The 23862-nt window shown below is 44.8% G+C and overlaps 1 protein-coding gene across 1 annotated transcript in view; it reads right to left on the bottom strand.

Moving 5' to 3' along the window:
• The window catches only part of LOC309329902 (methanethiol oxidase-like), a 39057-nt gene extending 16644 nt beyond the window's left edge, over positions 1–22413 (bottom strand). Inside the window, exons 1-5 of the mRNA XM_081841118.1 lie at positions 22077–22413; positions 14163–14216; positions 5136–5248; positions 2649–2834; positions 1399–1519 (exon numbers count right to left, since the gene is read on the bottom strand). Of these exons, the coding sequence (XP_081697244.1) occupies positions 1399–1519; positions 2649–2834; positions 5136–5248; positions 14163–14216; positions 22077–22080 (478 nt within the window). The 5' untranslated portion in view covers positions 22081–22413. The remainder of the gene's footprint in view (positions 1–1398; positions 1520–2648; positions 2835–5135; positions 5249–14162; positions 14217–22076) is intronic.
• Between the last annotated feature and the right edge of the window lie 1449 nt (positions 22414–23862).

Raw genomic sequence — 23862 nt, 5'->3', positions numbered from 1 at the left:
TGATGCTGTTCCTTTCTTTTCTTTCTTTCTGTTATATTTGTATTAAATAAATAAATTAAAAGCTCTCCTAGAGAGTACAGTGGTACCTCGGGTTAAGTACTTAATTCGTTCCGGAGGTCCGTTCTTAACCTGAAACTGTTCTTAACCTGAAGCACCACTTTAGCTAATGGGGCCTCCTGCTGCTGCTGCGCCGCCGGAGCCCGATTTCTGTTCTCATCCTGAAGCAAAGTTCTTAACCTGAAGCACTATTTCTGGGTCAGCGGAGTCTGTAACCTGAAGCGTATGTAACCTGAGGTACCACTGTATGTGTGCATATTGCTGTAACTTGGTTGTCTCACTTTGCCCTAAGCAAGATAAAGAGACTAACAAATTTAACAAATAAATAAGTAGCTGGCCCACAAGAATCCTAACATTTCAGTTTCCCAATTATCTCTGCTTCCTTCCACCCCCCTGCCCTAGCCTTTTTCTTTTTTTAAAAAAAAGTTAAATTTGTAGTCCTTAAGATTGCAAAGACACAGTCTAGAATTGTGAGTCGTGCCTGTTGAAACCCAACAAGCAGATGAATACACCCAGGAGCTTGGTGGCAGGGGAAAACTGCTTCAGAGCCATCAATATTGGAATAATATTACACAAAATAAAAGGCATGGTGCAAATCTGCTTTTTAAAAAACCATGCATGTGGAAGAACAGAAATTTTCTCTGTTCAAAATCTGGACTGGGACTCGCTTCACAAAGGACTTAGTGTTCTTGTTAACCCGGCCCAGACCACCTCCTTTGCCTGCCCAGCCCAAAACAAACACCTTTTCCTATGCCACAACAGCAGCAAGAATACTTATTGCAAAGTACTGGAAGACACAAGATTTACCCACCCGGGAAGAATGGCAGATGAAGGTGATGGACTATATGGAACTGGCGGAAATGACTGGCAGAATCTGAGACCAAGGAGAAGAGTTGGTGGAAGAAGATTGGAAGAAATTTAAAGTTTATCTACAGAAACATTGTAAAATTAAGGAATGTTAGAAGGATGTTGGAATGAAGTAATGTGGTTTTAGCAGAAATGATATAAAGGATTAAGTAAAAATGGATTGTTAATTGGTGAAAGAACAGAATCTAAAATTATAGTATATTAAGATGAATTATTAGGATAAAAACAAAGATGGAAAGGACTTGCTGAAATATCTAATTGAATTAGGATACAAAAAAGGGAGGTGTGAGGAGGTCAAGGAAATAAGCAAAGGAAAGAAAGTTATGTAAAGGATTGATTTGTTTTCTTTTTTTCTTTTTTCTTTTTTGTTCTTGTATTTTTCTGTTTAAATTGATATGTTCTTTATTCTTTCTTTTTGTAATTCTTTAAAATCTCAATAAAAAATCTATTGAAAAAAACAAACAAAACAAACACCTTTTCCATTGCCGGAGGGGTCTCCCATGGTGCTGATCATGATTTCACCACTGCCCAAGCAGTGGGTGGTGTGAGGATTAGCCAGGTTGCACTTCCAGTACATGTCAACGGGCTCAACAGCCTAAGGGAAAAGGTGGCACAGAGAAAGCTAAGGTTAGTGCGGTGTTAAAAATTTATCTGTGTACTTTTTAAGTTTCTAGCTCTTATGATTCCAAGGGTACAGGACCGACAGAAATTGTGTGAATCATGCCTTCTTCTGCACAGAGAAAGTAACGCTAGTGTTGTCCTGAAAACGTTCTGTGTGTGTGTTCCTCACTCCCTAACCATTCTCCATCAATGAAGGAGAATAGAAACTGCTGTAAAGGGAATATTTTTAGCATACATTTCTCCTACGATACTCTTTAAATGCCATTTCCCCTTAACGTATTAACCTTTGCAAGCAATTTCTCCTAATATAATGCACTCCTGTGCGCTGTTTTACCGTATCTAATATATGCATTTTTAGGCACATCTTCGCCTAACATTTGCATTCTTGTACGCATTGTTGGAGAAATGCACCGCAAAGTTCAGAGAAGTGTGTGAATTTTGGAGGGTGGTGGCATTTCGGTTCATGCATTGGACTTGGAAAGTTAGAATCCGTTTGGCTCGCATTAAAATGCAAAACTAAATGGATTTGATTCTCCATCCATAAAGGTAAAGGTAAAGGGACCCCTGACCATTAGGTCCAGTTGTGGCCGACTCTGGGGTTGCGGCGCTCATCTCGCTTTACTGGCTGAGGGAGCCGGCGTACAGCTTCTGGGTCATGTGGCCAGCAGGACTAAACTGCTTCTGGCGAACCAGAGCAGTGCACGGAAACACCCTTTACCTTCCCGCCGGAGCGGTACCTATTTATCTACTTGCACTTTGACGTGCTTTCGAACTGCTAGGTGGGCAGGAGCAGGGACCGAGCAATGGGAGCTCACCCCCTCACGGGGATTCAAACCGCCAACCTTCCGATTGGCAAGCCCTAGGCTCTGTGGTTTAACCCACAGTGCCCCCCACGTCCCTCCCCCATCCATAGTGCTAACATTATTACCTATTTTGTAAGGGACTAGTTCTGCTGCAAAGAATCCTCAATGCTGATGGCCTTGTAAATACTACAGCGAAGACCCACTGTGAGCCACTCTGGTAGGGCTTCTGATTCATTGAGCAACAAAGGAACTTGCAAAACGGAGGGCGTGGTTTCTGGTGAGCCCCAGAAAAGCCTGTACCTTATGGAGGCGTGGAGCTCGTGGGTCAGTGCCTGTATCAACCACATAAATCCTGGAAGAGATCAAGCTGGGAAGGATGAGCCTGTTTCGCTTTTTGGTAGTATCCCCAAAACAGCTGCTGCAGGAGTTCCACCCAGTGTGGTGGAGCTCATCGTTGACATTTGGCATGGGCAGGCGATGGATGACCTATGAAATTAATAATAATAATAATAATAAGTGAGAGCTGGACCATAAAGAATGCTGATCGCCAGAGAATGGATGCTTTTGAATTCTGGTGCTGGAGGAGACTCTTGAGAGTCCCATGGACTGCAAGAAGATCCAACCTCTCCATTCTGAAGGAAACCAGCCCTGAGTGCTCATGGGAAGGACAGATCGTGAAGCTGAGGCTAAAAGACTTTGGCCACCTCATGAGAAGAGAAGACTCCCTGGAAAAGACCCTGATGTTGGGAAAGATGGAGGGCACAAGGAGAAGGGGACGACAGAGGACGAGATGGTGGGACAGTGTTCTCGAAGCTACCAGCATGAGTTTGACCAAACTGCGGGAGGCAGTGGAAGACAGAAGTGCCTGGCGTGCTCTGGTCCAGGGGGTCACGAAGAGTCGGACACGACTAAATGACTAAACAACAACAACAACAATCCCAACATGTTGATCTTTAATCTGTAACTGCTTAATTTTAATTATCTTTTACATGTTTTTAATTACCGTATTTTTTTCCCTATAGGACGCACCGGTGAATAAAGGGGGGGAATAAAGGGAAAAAATTATTTTTCCCCCCCAGGCACGGGGCTAGGGCGGAGGAAGTCCGAGCTTCCCCCACCCCAGCCCCTAGAACAGGCAGCTCTTCGCAAGCCTTGGAGGCCAGCGCTTCCCCCTTCCCCAGCCCCCAGAACGGGTCCCAGAGCAATCCCGAAGCTGCGTGCTGTCCCCCGAGCTTGCAGGGCTGGCGGCGGGGAAAAGCACGCGTCTCCCCGCCGTCAGCCTCCAAACCACATCGGGTTTGTGGGGCTGGCAGTGGGGCTCTCCAGGCTTCAGCGAAAGCCTGCATTCGCCCCATAGGACGCACACACATTTCCCCTCATTTTGGGAAGGGAAAAAGTGCGTCCTATAGGGCGAAAAATACGGTATTTGCTCATAACTGATTTTGTTGATATTCACAACATTTCTTGTAGACTGCTTAGAGGCGTATACAATTTTGTTAAATAAAAATAGATCTCAGGTGTAAAGAGGTGTGCCTTTGGCGTACGGTGAAAGCTGTACCATGAAGATTTTGAGGCAGAGAGGGAGCCACCACCATTTAGGGGCTGCTGCAAAGAATGCCCTCTCTTGGGCCGCTATTCCCTATACTTCTGAGGGTGGCAGAACTCCCAAAAGGGTCTCCTCTGTCGATCTTAACACCTGAGAGTGTCTGTAGGGAAGGAGGGAGAGGTGGTCTCTCAGATATCTGGACGCTTAGTTGTTTAGAACTTTAAACACAACTGCATTTGCAAATGGGTAAAACTTATGGTAATTGCAGCCAGACAGGATATAGCGAGTAACTGGAAAAATGCAGAAGAGTTAGAGGTGAACCAATGGAGGAAAAAAACTGAATAATATAATTTTAGAATACCTAACTGTGAAGATACACAGAATGAAAGGGTTTAAGGTCAGTGAGAAAGAGGAGGATTGGTTTGAGAAGATACTGAATTATTTGAGTAGGTTTGAACAATTTGGGGCAATTAAAATGTTAAAAGTTAAATAAACTTTGTGGAAGGAGGAGTGTTAAGGTATACAGAAGTGTACATGTGGTTAATTTGAATATATTATTATTGAATATTATTGAATATTGTATACCCAATGTATCAGCCGCCTGGGGGGGTTTCACTGTTTGTGTTTTGGTGATTGGTAAAAAAAAATTAAAAAGTTTTTTAAAAAAGATATTTAAACACAACTATCACTCTGAGGTTCCCCCACCCGCACCCCTCTCATACACCGATGTGGCAACTTGCAACATTTATTTACAATTTAAGGTTTTTGAAAATATGGAATAAAATAAAATTAACAAGCTTTGACAAGATATCTTGCTGGACCAGATCAACTGCCCCACAAAGTGTGTGGCTAAGTATACAAAAGCCAACAAAAGATTTAGCAATCTGAACCGCTTGAGAATGAACGGGGAAGTCTTTGGAAAAACCACCACACCCCCACTTTTGTTCTGCAAGAATGGACTCTCCGGTTTTAAAGCGAGCAGAGTCACAGATGACCTCTGCAACAGCCTGAATGAGGCGGATTGCGATGTTTGCACTTTTAAAAGTGTTTTTAGGGTGGGGTTATGCTATGGGGATATGTCAGGGTGTCTTTTGGTTTTCTTTTACGAGATACGACTTAGAATTATCCTTGGAAAGCAAACAGGACTTCTCACACAATTGTGGAGCAATATAACCCTGAAGATATCGGCGCATGCCAAGCCTTGTTGCGGGACCAGCCTTCGCACGCTGAAAGATACTTACTTGGCAATAGGTTGGAGATTTGGGGTCCACATCCACCGTGGCCAGGTAGTCTGGTTTCTTTATTCCGGTGTTCCTATAGATGCAGGGCAGGTATACAATCTCTTCCCGGGGGCCTGTCCAAAAGCAAAAAACCTTGTATGAGCCACTGGGAGTGGGGGGAAAGGGAAGCAAACACACTGGTGAAATAAATCAATTACGGTCTTATGTATATAATAAAAGTTCATAAATGTACCAAGCAAACACGTACATAGATATATAGGCCACATGTCTGAAGCTGCACAGGAGAGCAGCCACAGAGCTATTTTGACTCCCAGGCTGACCAGGTGTTTTTGCTGCAAGGTCAAATGGAGGAGCCTCCCCATTGCCTTTTCCTTCCCAAATCCTGTCTTAAGGGTATGTCTGTGTTTGAATAGGGTGAGCCTGTGACCTGGCTCAGGAACTAAGTATTTATCATTACAAAAGACTGGCCAGGCTCCCCAGGTAATCCAATCAAGTGAGCATTAACAGGTAACCTGCCAGACAGGAGGTAAACAACGCACTCAGATTTCTGCTGTAGACCACCCTTTCTGTGGTGTATGTATGATGTTTCTGGGGGTGGTCTTGGACTCCAGGGTGGGCAATTCCAAAAGTCTATATAAGGGCGGAAACACCTTGGTTCGGGGTCCTCCTCCTTTCCTGCGTGTGAGGGGAGCACCCTGTTGCAACAGTTCAATAAAGATCAGGCTTACTAGCTGCTTTGCTTCTCAGTATTCTCTGGTTGGCCTCTGTTTTTTCCTCCGACCGATGGAGAACCTGCAAAGGAGTCTATAAGGGCTCTTGTGTCCCCCATAAGGGAATAAGGGCAGATTTTTTGTTTATTACACTGATATTAAGGGGAGCCAGATGAGGAAAGGACAAAAGCTCACCCTTTCACTGCTGCGTTTGGATGTGACGAACAATGCAAACAGTGTCTTTCTTGGAACATCTCTGCTTTGCTCATGAATGAAACAGGGGGCAAGACTTCCGTTAGACTTTGGCAAGGTCAAAGGAGTGGGGGAACGACGTGAGATAATATCGCCTGAGGGGGCAAATCCCACGTGCGAGCCACAAGCCGGCTATCCCTGATTTGCCATGAAATGAGGCCAATTTTTTAAAAGCTTCATTTATGAATTTATGCATGAATTTGCTCATGGGGGAGAAATAGTTCTGAAAGGAAGAAGGAAAGAAACATTGCTTTTTGGTGATGTAGGTACAGTGGTACCTCCGGTTAAGAACTTAATTCGTTCCAGAGGTCCGTTCTTAACCTGAAACTGTTCTTAACCTGAGGCACCACTTTAGACAATGGGGCCTCCCACTGCCGCCAGAGCACGATTTCTGTTCTCATCCCGAAGCAAAGTTCTTAACCCGAGGTACTATTTCTGGGTTAGTGGAGTCTGTAACCTGAAGCGTCTGTAACCCGAGGTGCCACTGTATTCATCACAACAGGGGTAGTTTGGGAAGAGGCAGGTAAGAAGGTAAAGCCTCATCTTGCGCCATTCCTCCCCTTCTTGTACCTCATTAAAAAGAGGTACTCTTGGAAGAAGTTCAAAGACTACTTGCAGAAACATTGTAAAATTTATGAATGTTAAAATGATGTTGGACATAAAAACAATATGGCATTAGTGACAAAGTTAGAAAGAGCATGTAAAAATGAATTAAGAAAAGGGTGAAAGATTAGAACTATATTATGTCAAATTTAAATAACATGGTATAAGTGACTAAGCTGTAAGGAATATGTAAGAACGAATCAAAAAGAGAAGAAAGAGTGGAGATATAATAGGTCAATTTATATAATTAACAATGAGAATTGAAAGAGGGCAAGGATTTGTTGAACTTGATAGGGCAAATGGGAACACAAAAAAGGGAGATGTGAGGAAGTCAAGGAACAGGGCTAAATAAGTATAAAGTTAAAAATTGGATTTTTTTCTTTTTTATGTTTTTTATTATCTTTTTTGATGTTTTATTGTGTATTTTTTGTTTACTTTTTGTGTATGTTTGCTATGTCTGTTTTCTTTTTCTATGCTGTATGTATGTATGTGCTTTTTTGTAAAACCTTAATAAATATTTTATAAAAAATAAAAATAAAAAGAGGTACTCTTTTTTCACACACAGGATGGAGATCTTCGTCTAGTATCATCTGAAAAGAGGCATTCTCTCTCCCTCATGGGGACGGAATGCCCTTTCTAATGCTATTTGAGACAAGGTACCGCATCTCTCCTCATGCCTCCTCTAAGAGGTCTTCCATCTTCACTCACACACTGGGGGGCGAATTAGGCATCCCTCCTCTCTCACAGGTGGGAACACCATCTTATGATTCAATTCTAATCCTTCTAACCTCCTTTGGGGTAGGCTTGCAGAAGGAGATAGGATCTGCCCATGCGATGCCCACCTGGTGGAAACTCTAGCTCACATGGCCCTTAAATGTAAAATGTATGATGATTTCTTTGTGGACGCGGAGAAAGCCTTTGACAATATTTGTTGGAGTTTTATGAGGAAGAATCTCCATGGGATGGGGGTAGGCCAGGGATTTGAAAACGGTATTGGTGCGATATATTCTGAACAAAAAGCTAAACTGATAGTGAATGGTATGGTTATGGACGAAATCTCAATAGAAAAAGGGACACGACAGGGATGCCCGATATCCCCCCTTCTTTTTATATCGGTCCTGGAGGTTTTATTAAATATGATTCGAGCGGACCCGCTGGTTAAAGGGATTCAGGTCGGAGTGAAATTCTATAAATTAAGGGTATATGCAGATGATCTGGTGTTAACACTGCAACAGCCAGATGAGAGTACTAAAAGAGTATTAGAACTAATTGAAGTTTTTGGTCAAGTGGCAGGGTTTAAACTGAATAAGCAAAAAACGAAAGTGTTGGGAAAAAATTTGACATTGGAAGAGAAAGATAGATTCCAGAGTGTAACTGGTTTGGAAATAGTAAAGAAAGTGAAATATCTGGGGGTGGATGTAACATCAAAAAATATTAATTTATTTAAGGACAATTATGAAAAATGTTGGACAGAAGTTAAAAAAGATCTAGACACATGGTCGAGGCTGAAACTTTCCTTGCTAGGCCGTATTGCTGTTATTAAAATGAATGTATTGCCAAGAGTGCTGTTTTTGTTTCAAACATTACAAATTCTAGACAAGGTGGAGTGCCTCAGAAGATGGCAAAAAGATATTTCTAAATTTGTCTGGCAGGGCAAAAAGCCAAGAATTAAATTTAAGATTTTAACAGACGTGAAAGATAGAGGGGGTTTTGCCCTGCCGGACTTAAGGCTTTACTACGAGGCAGCAGCTTTCTGCTGGCTGAAACCATGGCTACTTCTTGAGGACACAGATATCTTGGATCTAGAAGGATATGACAATAATTTTGGTTGGCATGCGTATTTATGGTATGACAAGGTAAAAGTACACAAGAGTTTCAAAAACCATATTGTCAGAAAGGCGCTGTATAATGTTTGGATTAGATATAAGGATTTATTAGAAAGTAAAACCCCCAGATGGTTATCACCAATGGAAGCAAAGGCAGTTACAACAGGGGTAGTTTGGGAAGAGGCAGGTAAGAAGGTAAAGCCTCATCTTGCGCCATTCCTCCCCTTCTTGTACCTCATTAAAAAGAGGTACTCTTGGAAGAAGTTCAAAGACTACTTGCAGAAACATTGTAAAATTTATGAATGTTAAAATGATGTTGGACATAAAAACAATATGGCATTAGTGACAAAGTTAGAAAGAGCATGTAAAAATGAATTAAGAAAAGGGTGAAAGATTAGAACTATATTATGTCAAATTTAAATAACATGGTATAAGTGACTAAGCTGTAAGGAATATGTAAGAACGAATCAAAAAGAGAAGAAAGAGTGGAGATATAATAGGTCAATTTATATAATTAACAATGAGAATTGAAAGAGGGCAAGGATTTGTTGAACTTGATAGGGCAAATGGGAACACAAAAAAGGGAGATGTGAGGAAGTCAAGGAACAGGGCTAAATAAGTATAAAGTTAAAAATTGGATTTTTTTCTTTTTTATGTTTTTTATTATCTTTTTTGATGTTTTATTGTGTATTTTTTGTTTACTTTTTGTGTATGTTTGCTATGTCTGTTTTCTTTTTCTATGCTGTATGTATGTATGTGCTTTTTTGTAAAACCTTAATAAATATTTTATAAAAAATAAAAATAAAAAGAGGTACTCTTTTTTCACACACAGGATGGAGATCTTCGTCTAGTATCATCTGAAAAGAGGCATTCTCTCTCCCTCATGGGGACGGAATGCCCTTTCTAATGCTATTTGAGACAAGGTACCGCATCTCTCCTCATGCCTCCTCTAAGAGGTCTTCCATCTTCACTCACACACTGGGGGGCGAATTAGGCATCCCTCCTCTCTCACAGGTGGGAACACCATCTTATGATTCAATTCTAATCCTTCTAACCTCCTTTGGGGTAGGCTTGCAGAAGGAGATAGGATCTGCCCATGCGATGCCCACCTGGTGGAAACTCTAGCTCACATGGCCCTTAAATGTAAAATGTATGATGATTTCCGCCAACAATTTCTAGACCATCTGTGTATTCCAACATGGAAACCAGATACAGATAGGTAGCCGTGTTGGTCTGCCATAGTCAAAACAAAATAAAAAAATTCCTTCCAGTAGCACCTTAAAGACCAACTAAGTTAGTTGGTCTTTAAGGTGCTACTGGAAGGAATTTTTTTATTTTGTTATGGAAACCAGAGACGGAGGTTATGCGCTTCTTATTACAGGGAAGAGACCAGGAGCTCACCCAGACAGTAGCTAAGTTCCTCTATTTGATTTTTTTGTCGCCGAAGTACGCTACAGGATCCTGCCCTTGCTGGAGACCCACAGAAATTAAATAGATTGATCGCCTCTTCTTCCCTTTGGCAAATGACTGTACTGTTGAAGTGGCGATGAGATTGAACTGGCCTATCTATTTTAAATGTATTCTGAATGTTCTTATGTGATGCCAATAAAGGTTACTTGACTTGACCATCTTATGAAGAGGTGTTCCTCCCGCAACCCATAACATAAGACAATGCTATCTGAAGGTCTTGTAAGCACCTGGTTTTAAAAAAATAATAATAATAGTCATATTTCAAACACTTGCTGTTGAATTAAGGCGGGGGGGACTTTTTAGCCAATCAAAATGTTTTTCAGTCTATCTAACCAATCAAACATGATTAAATTTGGCAGTCCTTTTATTTCCCAAATAACATTTAGGGAAAAACCAGAGGCTTTTCTACTACATATTTTAGGTGCAGAGATCCCAAAGGAGCAGAAACGACTATTCATGTATCCGACGACAGCAGCGCAAATTCTACTGGCCCAGAGATGGAAAGAAGAAAAAGTTCTGACCAGAGACAAATGGCTGATGGAGATGGACTACCCCGAAATGGCAAAATTGACTGGGAAAATCAAAAACCAGGAAGAGAAGAATTTTAAGAAGGAATGGGGAAAATTCACAATGTATTTAAGAGAACACTGTAAACAACTAAACACTTTGGCAGGATTTGAGTAATGCTTGTAATATATGAAGAATTATGGTAAAAATGGTTTATTTGTTTTTTTAAAAAATAGAGAAAATAAGGAAGGCAGTTGGAAAAAAAGATTGAAAATGGTAACAATGGAAAGGCGGAGGAGGGTCATAAGATTCAGAGAATCCTAAATGGTGATGTTGGTGTATAATGTTTGAATTCAAATTGGTACTGTAAAACCCAATAAAAATATATTGGTGGGGGAGTGGCATGAAAACCTACATGAAAACGTCTGTATTTCTTTTAACATATCACCTACTGGTGGGTATGAAGGCCTGAAGACTGAAGAGGAGAGCAGTCCAGGATAATTTCAGATACATTTGTAGCCGTGGCAATGATACCCTCATAATCCACAGCCCAGTGCCCAGATGTGGATGAAAAATGAAAGAGGGAGTTTCTTTAGCTTGAAAGCATTTCCTTATTATTGCTAAGTGTTAGGACACAGTCCCCCCCCCCCCCGATGGAGGCTGCAACTGCAGTTCAGGAAACCTTGGGAGGGGGTGTGCAAATTTCATTAAATTTCTTTAATGCGCAAAAATGAAAACTGAAACATTCGTAAGCAACCAGTCCCAAGAGAGGGCAGGGCCGTAGTTCAAAACCCGGATTCAAAACCTGGCACATCCAGGTAGCGCTGGGAATGTCCCATGCCTGGCACTCTGAAGAGCCACTGCCAGTCAGTGTGGACAACACTGAGTTTGGATTTGGATTTGATATCCCCAGTGGCGTAGCGTGGGGGGTGCGGGGGGGGCAGCCGTACCGGGCGCAACATCTGGGGGGGGGGCGCGCTCGCCACCTCCGGAGTCGCCGAAGAGCCTCGGGCGCAGGCTGTAGCAGAGCCCCATGTCTCGCAGAACCGACGAGCTGTGCGCGCGTCCGGGCTGAAGGCGTCCGGCAGGCAGCGGCTCTCAGCGCTCGCCACGGTCCCCACGCATCAGGGCCACGGAGGGCGTGCCAGGCAGCCCCTCCTCACAGCCCCGCTGCCGATGCTGCAGCTGCTGGGCCATGTTGCATTTTCCTCGCCTCTCTGCCCTCCTCCTCCTCCGGGCAAGCGGTGTCGTTTGGGCGGCAGCGCCAGGGGCAACTCGCCTCAGATCACCTGAAACGCCGCCGTGGCTACCTTACCGTAAATACCCCAGCCCAGGCAGCAGCAAGAAGAAGCTGGCAGCGGCGGCAGGTTAGGGGTTAGGGGCGCAAATTATTTGCCTTGCCCCAGGTGCTGACAACCCACGCTACGCCGCTGGATATCCCACTTTATCACTCCCTTTAAGGAGTCTCAAAGCGGCTAACATTCTCCTTTCCCTTCCTGCCCCACAACAAACACTCTGTGAGGTGAGTGGGGCTGAGAGACTTCAAAGAATTGTGACTGGCCCAAGGTCACCCAGCAGCTGCAGGTGGAGGAGCGGAGACGCGAACCCGGTTCCCCAGATTATGAGTCCACTGCTCTTAACCACTACACCACACTGGCACTGAGTTAGATGGAACAAGGAAGCTTCCTTTGTCCTTCCTAAGCTGTGCATGGCTTCAGAGGCAATCTGATCAGCATGACCACTTCAGTGGTACAGTGCTTGTTTTACAATGCATGAGTCCCAGGAATCTGGAGTCTCAGAAAGTCTGCAGGTAGGTCTCCTGGCTGACCAATGGTATTTAACTCCCAATAAACTATTTAGAGCAGGGGTCAGCAAACCTTTTCAGCAGAGAGCCGGTTCCCTGTCCCTCAGACCTTGTGGGAGGCTGGACTATATTTTGAAGGGGGAAAATGAACAAATTCCTATGCCCCACAAATAACTCAGAGATGTATGTTAAATAAAAGGACATATTCTACTCATGTAAAAACACGCTGATTCCCGGACCGTCCGTGGGCCAGATTTAGACGGCGACTGGGCCAGATCCGGCCCCCGAGCCTTAGGCTGTCTACCCATGATTTAGAGGGATGTGGGTGGCGCTGTGGTCTAAACCACAGAGCTTGCCGATCAGAAGGTCGGCGGTTCGAATCCCCGTGACGGGGTGAGCTCCCATTGTTCGGTCCCAGCTCCTGCCCACCTAGCAGTTTGAAAGCACGTCAAAGTGCAAGTAGATAAACAGGTACCGCTTTGGCAGGAAGGTAAACGGTGTTTCCGTGCGCTGCTCTGGTTCACCAGAAGCGGCTTAGTCATGCTGGCCACATGACCCGGAAGCTGTACGCCGGTTCCCTCGGCCAGTAAAGCGAGATGAGCGCCGCAACCCCAGAGTCGTCCATGACTGGACCTAACGATCAGGGATACCTTTACCTTTTTAAACTATTTAGAATGTATAAAGGTGTTTCAAATGTTTAATGGAAATGCCCAGAACGCAAAGGGACATTTTATCATGCTTGGTGGACATGTAAAATGGAGGAGGAAAAGGATACAAATACATGGATGCAGTAGATTTTAAAGCTTAGTATTCAATTGAAGCCAAAACTCTTTATTTGAGGCTTAATGGAGACACAACTGCAAAAGGACGATGGAAGTTCACTCCAATGTAAGATTACAGAGGCGAGATTGTTATATGTACAAAGATGGAAAGATACAGCCCTACCCACTATAGATGAATGGCTGATAAAACTATTGGACTTGGCTGAGATGGCAAAGGTAATGTGTTTAATTAGAGAAAAAATCATTATTGACATTTACTCACGACTGGAAACTTCTTATGGACTTTTTGCATGAAAGAGAAAATGAACTTGTAATATCTGGATCCGAAGATGGAAAAAGTACTGGTTTATAGACGACAGAATGAGCGAATAATATGTTTAGGTGAAGGACAGAAAACTAGAAATCTTTTTATATATTTTTTTTCTTTTCTCTTTTCCCATGCTTTTCTTTCCTTCCCTCCTTCCTTCCTTCCTTCCTTCCTTCCTTTCTTCATCATATTCTTCCTGCCTCTGTTCTTTTTTACATATTTCAGTGTATTATATTTTTGTGATAGGTATGTATTTTGTACAAGTATCAATAAAAATACTATATATATATATATAAGAAAGAGAAAGATCACCGGCTGCATCGCTGGAGAGCCACTGGCAATCAGCGTATAAACATTACAGAACTCAGTGGGCCAGTGGGTAGATTGGATTTCACCATGCTCTTGTTTCTCGTTTAGAAGCCGTTACTAAGCTGCACACAAGTTATAAACAAGGGAATCCCAGCCCACAGACTTACAACCTAGAACAGGAACTACACAAAAGGAAAAAGCAGTGGGGAAGTAGAGAAAGCACTACCTTCAAATCCCAGTACGATGACACAGACAAGGCACTGGTTTTTCCCCTAGTACAGGGTTGTTGGCAAACACAAACAGTAGCCAGCAATTGGGACTGGCAAAAAAATAAATTGTGGGTCCCCTTGTGCTGTTCGGGTACGCAAGCTTGCTCTGAACTCCTTGGAAAGTTGGCAAGATGCAGGCATGCTTGTAATAAAAATAAAAAGTGGCCACAAAGACCCTGGCCCCTTACCTTTCATAGCGTCCAAAGGTGTTTTGTATCCAGGGCCGCAATCTCCGCATTTTGCTGCAAATTGAAATGGTTGAAAGATCAGCAGGTGACAGTTTTGCTGCTCCCAAAAGATGCCTTTCCTGGATAGATTCCCAGACTTTTTGATTTAATAATAATAATAATAATAATAATAATAATAATAATAATAATAATAATTTATTATTTATACCCTGCCTATCTGGCTGAGTCTCCCCAGCCGCTCTGGGCGGCTCCCAATCGAGTGTTAATAACATAATGATTGAATGTCTTTAGTTTGCTATCTTGGGACAGGGGACTGCAGAGAGTAAAGAATGACTCCCCATGCAGAATTCAACTTCCTGCACACCTTAACTTTCTTTCTTTTAAAATTAGAATTAATAATAATAATAATTTATTACTTATGCCCCGCCCATCTGGCCGGGCCTCTCTGGTTTAACCCACAGCTCCACCCGTGTCCCTCGGTCTTCATCTACAGGGTGGCAATTTCAAAAGTCCATATAAGGCTTTGCGCGTCATTGTTCGGGGTTCCTCCTCCCTCCTTCATGTGGGGAGTGAGGACCCTGTTGCAACAGATCAATAAAGATCAGGCTTACTAGCTGCTTTGCTTCTCGATATTCTCTGGTTGGCCTCTGTTCTTTTCTCCTACCAATAGGGAACCTATGTAAGGATTCTATATGGGCTCTTGGGTACCCCATAAGGGGAAAGGGCAATTTTTGTTTACAACACATGTTTCTAGCCCTCAGGACTATAGCAATTAGGATCCTCCAAAGTTTGTATCAAATAGGTCCATTCCCCCCTTTGCGCATGCACAAGCCTGGCAGCGGAAACTTCCTTCAATGCTAAGGCTGGATAGTTGAAACAAAATAAAAAAAATTCCTTCCAGTAGCACCTTAAAGACCAACTAAGTTAGTTCTTGGTATGAGCTTTCGTGTGCATGCACACTTCTTCAGATACCTGTGCATGCACACGAAAGCTCATACCAAGAACTAACTTGGTTGGTCTTTAAGGTGCTACTGGAAGGAATTTTTTTATTTTGTTTTGACTATGGCAGACCAACACGGCTACCTATCTGTAGCTGGATAGTTGGTTAGAGAATGGTGCTGATAATGCAAAGGTTGCAACTCTGTGATTCTAAGCCAAAGCACTAGATGAGGTTGCTCAGTAAGTATGAGGGAGCCCTTGAAGAAGAAGAAGAAGAGTTTGGATTTGATATCCCGCCTTTCACTCCCCTTCAGGAGTCTCAAAGCGGCTAACATTCTCCTTTCCCTTCCTCCCCCACAACAAACACTCTGTGAGGTGAGTGGGGCTGAGAGACTTCAGAGAAGTGTGACTGGCCCAAGGTCACCCAGCAGCTGCAGGTGGAGGAGCGGAGACGCGAACCCGGTTCCCCAGATTACGAGACTACCGCTCTTAACCACTACACCACACTGGCTCTCATCCAACCCCATCCCTGAGGATCTTCCACCCGAGGCAGCTGCCTCACACTGTCTAATGGAAGGGCTGGCCATTGGGAATATCCCATTGCGGGAAAGAGGACACTGGGCTATTAGTGACCCTTGGGCCTGTTGCAGGAATTTATGTATAGGTTGGGGGGGGGGTTGCCCCTCCAGCAGATATCAGGCACACGCAGCCCACTACCAAAACCAGCACCATCACTTTTGTGACTTTTGTGATTTGTCCCCACAAAACACTTCATCACAGTTTCTTCCTATAAATCAAAGGGCCTCTGCTGCACGATACCAAATGAAAGAATTCACTGATAAATGTCTCTGTGTACCGGCTCACTGGGAAAACTTCAGAAATTCATATAGACACATGAGCTCAGCTACTCAGCAGCCCCTCTGCCTGAGTGATAATTCCTGGCATCCTGAGACCTGAGTGCCAGACAGGTAGCCATTCCAGAAACAACAAACCCAGATGAAGACAAAAGGGTGTGATTAACTTGGCTGGGAAACAGGGAAATGTAAATATCTCTTTTGTTACACTTGATGGGTGTTTGGTGGAGGGCAAGGGGAACCATGGGGCAGGGTCCAGGATGCTCAGATTCCTGCCACCAGACCTCCCCTTTCATGACGTAACCATGATGTATGAGTGATGCAGTTTGGGGGGGGGTGTAACATGGGGATTAAAAAGGTAAAGGTACCCCTGACCATTAGGTCCAGTCGTGACCGACTCTGGGGTTGCGCGCTCATCTCGCTCTATGGGCCGAGGGAGCCGGCGTTTGTCCACAGATAGCTTCCGGGTCATGTGGCCAGCATGACTAAGTCGCTTCTGGTGAACCAGAGCAGCGCATGGAAACACCGTTTACCATCCTGCCGGAGCAGTTCCTATTTATCTACTAGCACTTTGACCTGCTTTCAAACTGGAGCTAATAAAAGTTTGGGTTCTCTTTTGTTTGGGGCTTCCATCTTGTTCCACCTTGTGGCAGGTGGGAGTCCTGTCGCGACAGTCTTCAATAAAGACCAAGCCGACTGGCTGCTGTTTTGCTCTGGTATTCCTGGCTGGTGTCCTTGTTTTTTGCCCAAGGGAGCCCTCAGATTTCTCCGTTAACAGGCCTCACCTAGCGAGGTTCTTCTTGCTAGCTCTCTGCATGGCTACTCTGGAGAAAGCTGCCAGTGTAGGGCTGTGGGCTCACAGCTGGGGTAGATCCGCACAGCAGTTCCACTTTTAAGGTTGGTTGAGATCCAAGAAATGGTTGTAAACAACATGAAGCTCTGGAATGGACAAACTTGGCACTGGAGTGAAAATGGAATTTTTGGCACCCAACAGCTACTTGTGCTAAAACACACCCCACACTCTAAATTGTATTTTTTAGGAGTGTCCTGTTAAGCCTCTTAGGCAGCTGCTGACACGCAAGAGATCGGGCGCCGACCCAAAGAGCCTGACCTGGGGACATTGTAAAACATCCGAGGCCAGCCTTCCCCAACGTGGTGCCCTCCGAACTCCATCAGCCCCAGCCAGCATGGCCAGTGGTCAGGGCGGGGGTTGTAGTTGAAGCAAAACAGTATCTGGAGATTAGAGTGGGGAAGCTATTCAAAGATAACATTTTCCAAAAATGTCCTGCCCCTGCTGCAGGACTCCTGCAAGCTGCAATCTGTCTTGGGAAAAGTTGCAAGGTGCACCCATGTTTTAGTTCAGCGGCCAAACCTGTTGCTGTGTGACTTGACAGCGAACTCTAGAAGGCACTCAAATATTTGTGTGTGTGTGTGTGTGTGTGTGTGAGAGAGAGAGAGAGAGAGAGAGAGAGAAGTGGATCCAGAGAAAAGCTTTTATCTTTCTCACCATAGCACTAGAATCGGGAGGTATTTAAGCAGAGGTGGCGCTGTGGGTTAAACCACAGAGCCTAGGACTTGCCGATCAGAAGATTGGCGGTTCGAATCCCGCGATGGGGTGAGCTCCCGTTGCTCGGTCCCTGCTCCTGCCAACCTAGCAGTTCGAAAGCACCTCAAAGTGCAAGTAGATAAATAGGTGCCGCTCCAGCGGGAAGGTAAACGGCGTTTCCGTGCGCTGCTCTGGTTCACCAGAAGCGGCTTAGTCATGCTGGCCACATGACCTGGAAGCTGTACGCCGGCTCCCTCGGCCAGTAAAGCGAGATGAGCTCTGCAACCCCAGAATCTGCCACGACTGCACCTAGTGGTCAGGGGTCCCTTTACCTTTACTTTAGTGAGGCCAGCATTGTGAGAATCTGCATTTACAATACGATATCTTTATTGTCATTGTCCCATACAGAACAATGAAATTGAAAAATCTACATAAGACATTCAAAAACCCCTAAAAACTCTGAAACCCCATTTAAAAATACAATATACTATAGAGACTCCTTATACTGCGTTTAAAATCAGAATTGCATTTGGGTAGAAACTGTTTCTCAGGCGGCTAGTCCTAGTCTTTATAACCCTGTATGTACCTTCTTCCGGAAGGCAGAAGCTGGAAGAGTTCATTTCAGATCCTGCCTTAAATAGAGGTTTACACCAGGAGATTGCCAAGGTACCTACCTGACTCCAGAAGTCTACAAAATTAACTTGCAGCAGATTCTGGACAGACAAAGGACGGATATTTTTTTTCACCCAACACCAAATTAATGCATGGAATTCGTTGCAAAAAAAATATGGTGGATAGCCACAAGTCTTGGTTAATGGCCATTGGTCACAGTTAAACATGAGACTAAGAAGTGGATAAATGTGGCCTCTGCATAAGCTGCCCATCGCTTTGGCCTTGGGTCTGCCAACACTTTGCCCCAAATTTCACAACGTTCTTTCCCGCTTGGGTTTTTTCAGGATCCATTTCAAAACTTCCTAGTGCAGTCAATGCTTTTTTTATGATACATAAAAACCCTTGTAATGTGTTTGCTTCATCTCAGCTTATCGAGTTTTATGAGCTGCTGCATATCTATTGCAAAAAAATAGACAGGCTTTTATTTTATTTTTGGGCTTATCTTTAAGTCTTTAAGGCTGCAAGCCTACACACATTTACCTGGAAGTAAGCCCTATTGAACTCAGTGGGACTGAACTCAAAGTAGGCATGTCTAGAACTGTCCTGTAAAAGACACTTTTTGAGTTGAATTTTCTGCAGCAAGCCAGTGGAGCCGGAATTTGGGCTCAACTGGAATTTGGGCTGAACAAGTCCCAAAGCAGTATATTTGATTTAATAAGTAACAGATTAAGCAAAAGAAGGCAAAGAGGAGACGACTGGTGTCAGATGGCCTTATCATGGCAATAAACTAAAGCGATATATCCAAATTGCAGGAACTCACTTTTCAGTTTGGAAATATTTTAATTGCCCATAAAATGACACAGCCCTCCAGTCGAACAGACTAAAGTGGAGTGGTTACTTTCCGTGCCTTGGAAACTATGATTCTATCAGTGCAGCTTAAAATGGTATTTGCCTTTTTTGCTGCAGTGTTACATGGCTGGCTCAGCTTGGGATTGATTAGTCCCAAGAACATTTTCACATGTTATAATAATAATAATAATAAAAATAAATTTTATTTATACCCCGCCCTCCCCAGCCGAAGCCGGGCTCAGGGCGGCTAACAACAATCTGCTTCCAAGCCTGGTATCTCCCATTGTATACTTGTTTGCTTGGTTTTTGCCTAAATGCATCTAAGGTAAAGGGACCCCGACCATTAGGTCCAGTCGTGACTGACTCTGGGGTTGCGGAGCTCATCTCGCTTTACTGGCTGAGAGAGCCGACGTACAGCTTCCAGGTCATGTGGCCAGCATGAATAAGCCGCTTCTGGAGAACCAGAGCAGCGCACGGAAACGCCATTTACCTTCCCGCCAGAGTGGTACCTATTTATCTACTTGCACTTTGACGTGCTTTGGAACTGCTAGGTTGGCAGGAGCAGGGACTGAGCAATGGGAGCTCACCCCATTGCAGGGATTCGAACCGCCAACCTTCTGATCGGCAAGTCCTAGGCTCTGTGGTTTAACCCACAGCGCCACCCGAGGTACCACTGAGTGGTACCTATTTATCTACTTGCACTTTGACGTGCTTTCGAACTGCTTGCTTGGCAGGAGCAGGGACCAAGCAACAGGAGCTCACCCCGTCGCGGGGATTCGAACCTCTGACCTTCTGATCGGCAAGTCCTAGGCTCTGTGGTTTAACCCACAGTGCCACCCGCATCCCTTTTTAAATGCATCTACCACTGCTGAATTTCCATTCTATCAAAGTGCAGTAATACCAGAATTTTATCCCAGCATTCACTACTACTCCTCCCAGCATTGTGTCATCCACAGATTTGATAAAGATTCCCTTCACCCTTTCATCTAAGTCACTAACAATTTTTATAAAACAAGTACTGGGCCCAGGACAGCTGCGTGGCGCTCCCAGTGAAAACCTTACTCCAGTTTGATGAAGAAGCACTGATGACCACAGTCATCTAGCCCACATTTAGCCAGTTTGCTAAACAAAATATTATGGGGGTCTTTGTCAAATGCGTTGCTGAGGCAAAGATAAATTATGTCCACAGCATTCCCACAATACACGAATCAGATTATTGGTGCATTTCCTACAATAACCTGATTTTTGAAAAGAGAGAGACAAGATTAATCAGCCAGGATTTATTCCTAAGAAATCCATGCTTGCTCCTACTAATCAAGCATGAACAAACTGATCACTTTATAACCTGTTTTGCCATCTTTCCCAGTATCAAAAAGTCAGACTGGGGTTGGACAAGGTTAACTTTAAGGTCCCCTCCACCGTTGTGATTCTGCGAATTGTTTATAGACTTACTGTCTCATTTTTATTCACTTTTCAGATTGTTTGATTCTCTTTTGATATTGCTGTATACAATTTTATATCGTGTTGTTATGTGTTTTAGGCTGGCTTTTGGGAAAGCAGGGCACAAACAGATCATGGCGCATGACCAGTCTGCACTTTCCAGATCTTCCAGATTTTGTATTTGGACTTTCAAAAGGCCTGTCTCTCCATATCCAGTGGCACCTTGCTCAATTCATCTGCTGGCCCTAAAATCTCACTACTTATGCAGATTTGCCCATAGTTCTCTCTATGCAAGATAGAAGCAAAAAAGGAGAACACTCTGTTGAAAAAGATTGAAACTTTATCTCCACGTAAACATGCAGAGGACTGGGCAGGGGTTTCAAAGTGAAATCACTGCTCACAGGCTATGAAAAATATTAAAGCTCAATCCTAAACATACTTACTTGGAAGTAAGCCTCAGTAAAACAAAAACAAAAAAACGTATTTTTGAGGAAACATGTTTTATTTAACCTACACGTCTGTAGGGGTGTGTGTGTGTGTGTGTGTGTGTGTGTATACACACACACATTTATGTCAAATTTAAAATGTCATAGGTTCTGGTGGATCGGTCTAGACCACAGTTTTTCCCACATTTGGGTTTCCCACTGTTTTTGTACTACAACTCCCACCATCCCTAGCTAGAAGGACCAGTGGTCAGGGATGATAGGAACTGTAGTCCGAAAAAACATCTGGAGACCCAGATTTGGGGAAACCTGCTACATGATACGCTTGGGTCTCTTTCAAGCCTCGGATTCTGTATCTGTGAGGTTAGAATCCATAAGAGTAAACCTGCTGAATCGACAGCAATGACCAGAGGAGAAGGACCCCTGGGAGGAGCGCAGAGAGAATAAAAAGCCGTGGTGCACCTGTAGCAGCAAAACTGGGTGCCTTTATCTGCCCCGGCTGCAATAAAACATGTCTCTCCTGTATTGTTCTCTACAGCCGCAGCAAGCGCTGTAACTCTCCAAGGGTTTGACTTCGCCCCAATGGTGACTCTTCCACTGTCTCCCGAGACAGACGGATGCCAGCAAAACCTGCTGAACCAGTCAAATCAGTTCTTTTAAGGTAATCGCTAGCCTTTCAGCTAACGTCCTGTCATCAGCATATTAAATAATGAGGCTGTGTATTTATAATAAAATATTGTACTTGGAGAGCGTATTTTCCTGGAAGCCCCATGGATTTCTATGGAATGTACTCTCCAGACTGCCCCTGCGGGGATAAAAGTTGCGCAGTCCGCTTAAGACGGGCACGTTTGCCTAAAAGCAAACCTCTCCTGGAGTTCCACGAGGCTTTACTCCCGAGGAAACATGCATGAACTTGCAACCCAAACCAGAGACCACATCATGGAAAGGTCCTGCGATAGAAACCATACCAGCGCCCACAAGTTTGGCTGGTTAAGCTGCAAAAGAAAAGCAACAAACAAACACACACTTTCAACCCCCCAAGATGTAAACTTGGAGGCTTGTGGGTTGTGTGTACAGGATTGCAGAGCAAAAAACCGTAAAACCGGAGCATGTTCTCTGATTTTTATGTAGCTAGAAGCTACATAAGAATCAGGAGGAGGGCAAGCTCCGCTTTCCTACAGATCACAAACAAAGCTGGGTGAAAAGCAGAAAGAGGTGGTTATTCTCTTACCCATAACTGGAGTCCTCTGCTTCTCCCTTTTTCCAGATTCTGAGGAATTCAGCAGCAAAAAAGGAGGCGCACAGACTCTGAGGTCTGCTCTGAAGGGCTATATATACCAGCTGAATGGGCGGAGAAGGGGAGTGTTGAGTGAAAGAAGCTGTTAGAGGAGGCAACTGGAAAGAGGAGAGGCTGAAGTGGGAGGAGGGATTCAGGGTCAAAATCCAGTAGTTTCCCTCACTTTCAGTAAGCCACAAAGGACAGATTTGTTCCCTGGCTTGGATGGTGTTTATTTCCCACACACAGAGACGCAGTTTAGGATGAGATCCAACTCTAGTTTCAGAAGGCAGGGGGGAAAAAAACATCTTGGGTTCCTGGGCTGGAGAGGCAAGGAAGCAATCAAGTGGAGTTTAGCAAAAACTCTTGGCTTGAGGTGGTGTTGCAAAATGCAGCCCGCCAGCCAGTGCATGTCTGAGCTGACAGGGCAGTTTTGAAACTAACAGGCAAACGGGGCAGGTTTTTTTTAATTTTAAAAAAACACCATTTTGCTTGCATGTCAGGTGCAAAGCAACCGCTGGCAGGCTCCGGAGGGGTTGCGAAAGCAGCCAAGTTGTGAGTTGTGCCAAGAAGCGCAACGGATGCCCAGTTCTGCCTCAATACAACATATGGTTGTGTGCCACCCCAGGCTCCGAGGGGTGCAAGATTCTAGGAGTTCCCTGAACTCATAACAATACAGTGGTACCTCGGGTTACAGACGCTTCAGGTTACAGACTCTGCTAACCCAGAAATATTACCTCAGGTTAAGAACTTTGCTTCAGGATGAGAACAGAAATTGCATGGCGGCAGCGGGCAAGGTGAGGCACCTCACCTGGCCAGGCTGGAAGGAAAGGGCTTGAGGATGATGCTGAGAGCCCCAGCGCCTCACCTGGCCGGGCTAGAAGGAAAGGGCTCCAGGATGCTGCTGAGAGCCCCAGCGCCTCACCTGGCCGGGCTGGAAGGAAAGGGCTCCAGGATGCTGCTGAGAGCCCCAGCGCCTCACCTGGCCGGGCTAGAAGGAAAGGGCTCCAGGATGCTGCTGAGAGCCCCAGTGCCTCACCTGGCCGGGCTGGAAGGAAAGGGCTCAAGGATGCTGCTGAGAGCCCCAGCGCCTCACCTGGCCAGGCTAGAAGGAAAGGGCTCGAGGATGCTGCTGAGAGCCCCAGCGCCTCACCTGGCCAGGCTAGAAGGAAAGGGCTCCAGGATGCTGCTGAGAGCCCCAGTGCCTCACCTGGCCGGGCTGGAAGGAAAGGGCTCAAGGATGCTGCTGAGAGCCCCAGCACCTCACCTGGCCAGGCTGGCCGGGAGGGACGCACGCCACTTCCGTCGCCCAGCTTACGCAGACGGGTGAAACGCAAGGAGGGGAGGAGGAGCCTTGGGGTGCCGAAGTTCTTATGTTGGGGGAGAAGCCGGAAGGGGCCACTCCTGGATTCTGCAAGTGACTAAGACGGACATGAACTTGGTAGATCTGCACTGTAGATAGTTTGCACAATGAAACCTGTAAAAGCCAGGTCGGAGTCCTGCCTGGTTACTCACGAGCAACCACCCCCAGCATCTGACACTCCCACCAGAGATACTGATGGGCACCAACTTAGAATAATAGAATGGTAGAGATGGAAGGAACCCAGGGGATTAATCTAACCCGGGGGTCAGCATACTTTTTCAGCAGGGGGCCAGTCCACTGTCCCTCAGACCTTTTGGGGGGCAGGACTGTATTTTGGAGAAAATAATGAACAAATTCCTGTGCCCCACAAATAGCCCA

This window comes from Podarcis erhardii (genome assembly GCF_964252035.2).
Source record: "Podarcis erhardii genome assembly, chromosome: 15".
NCBI lineage: Eukaryota > Metazoa > Chordata > Lepidosauria > Squamata > Lacertidae > Podarcis > Podarcis erhardii.
This window is presented reverse-complemented; position numbering and strand designations above follow the sequence as displayed.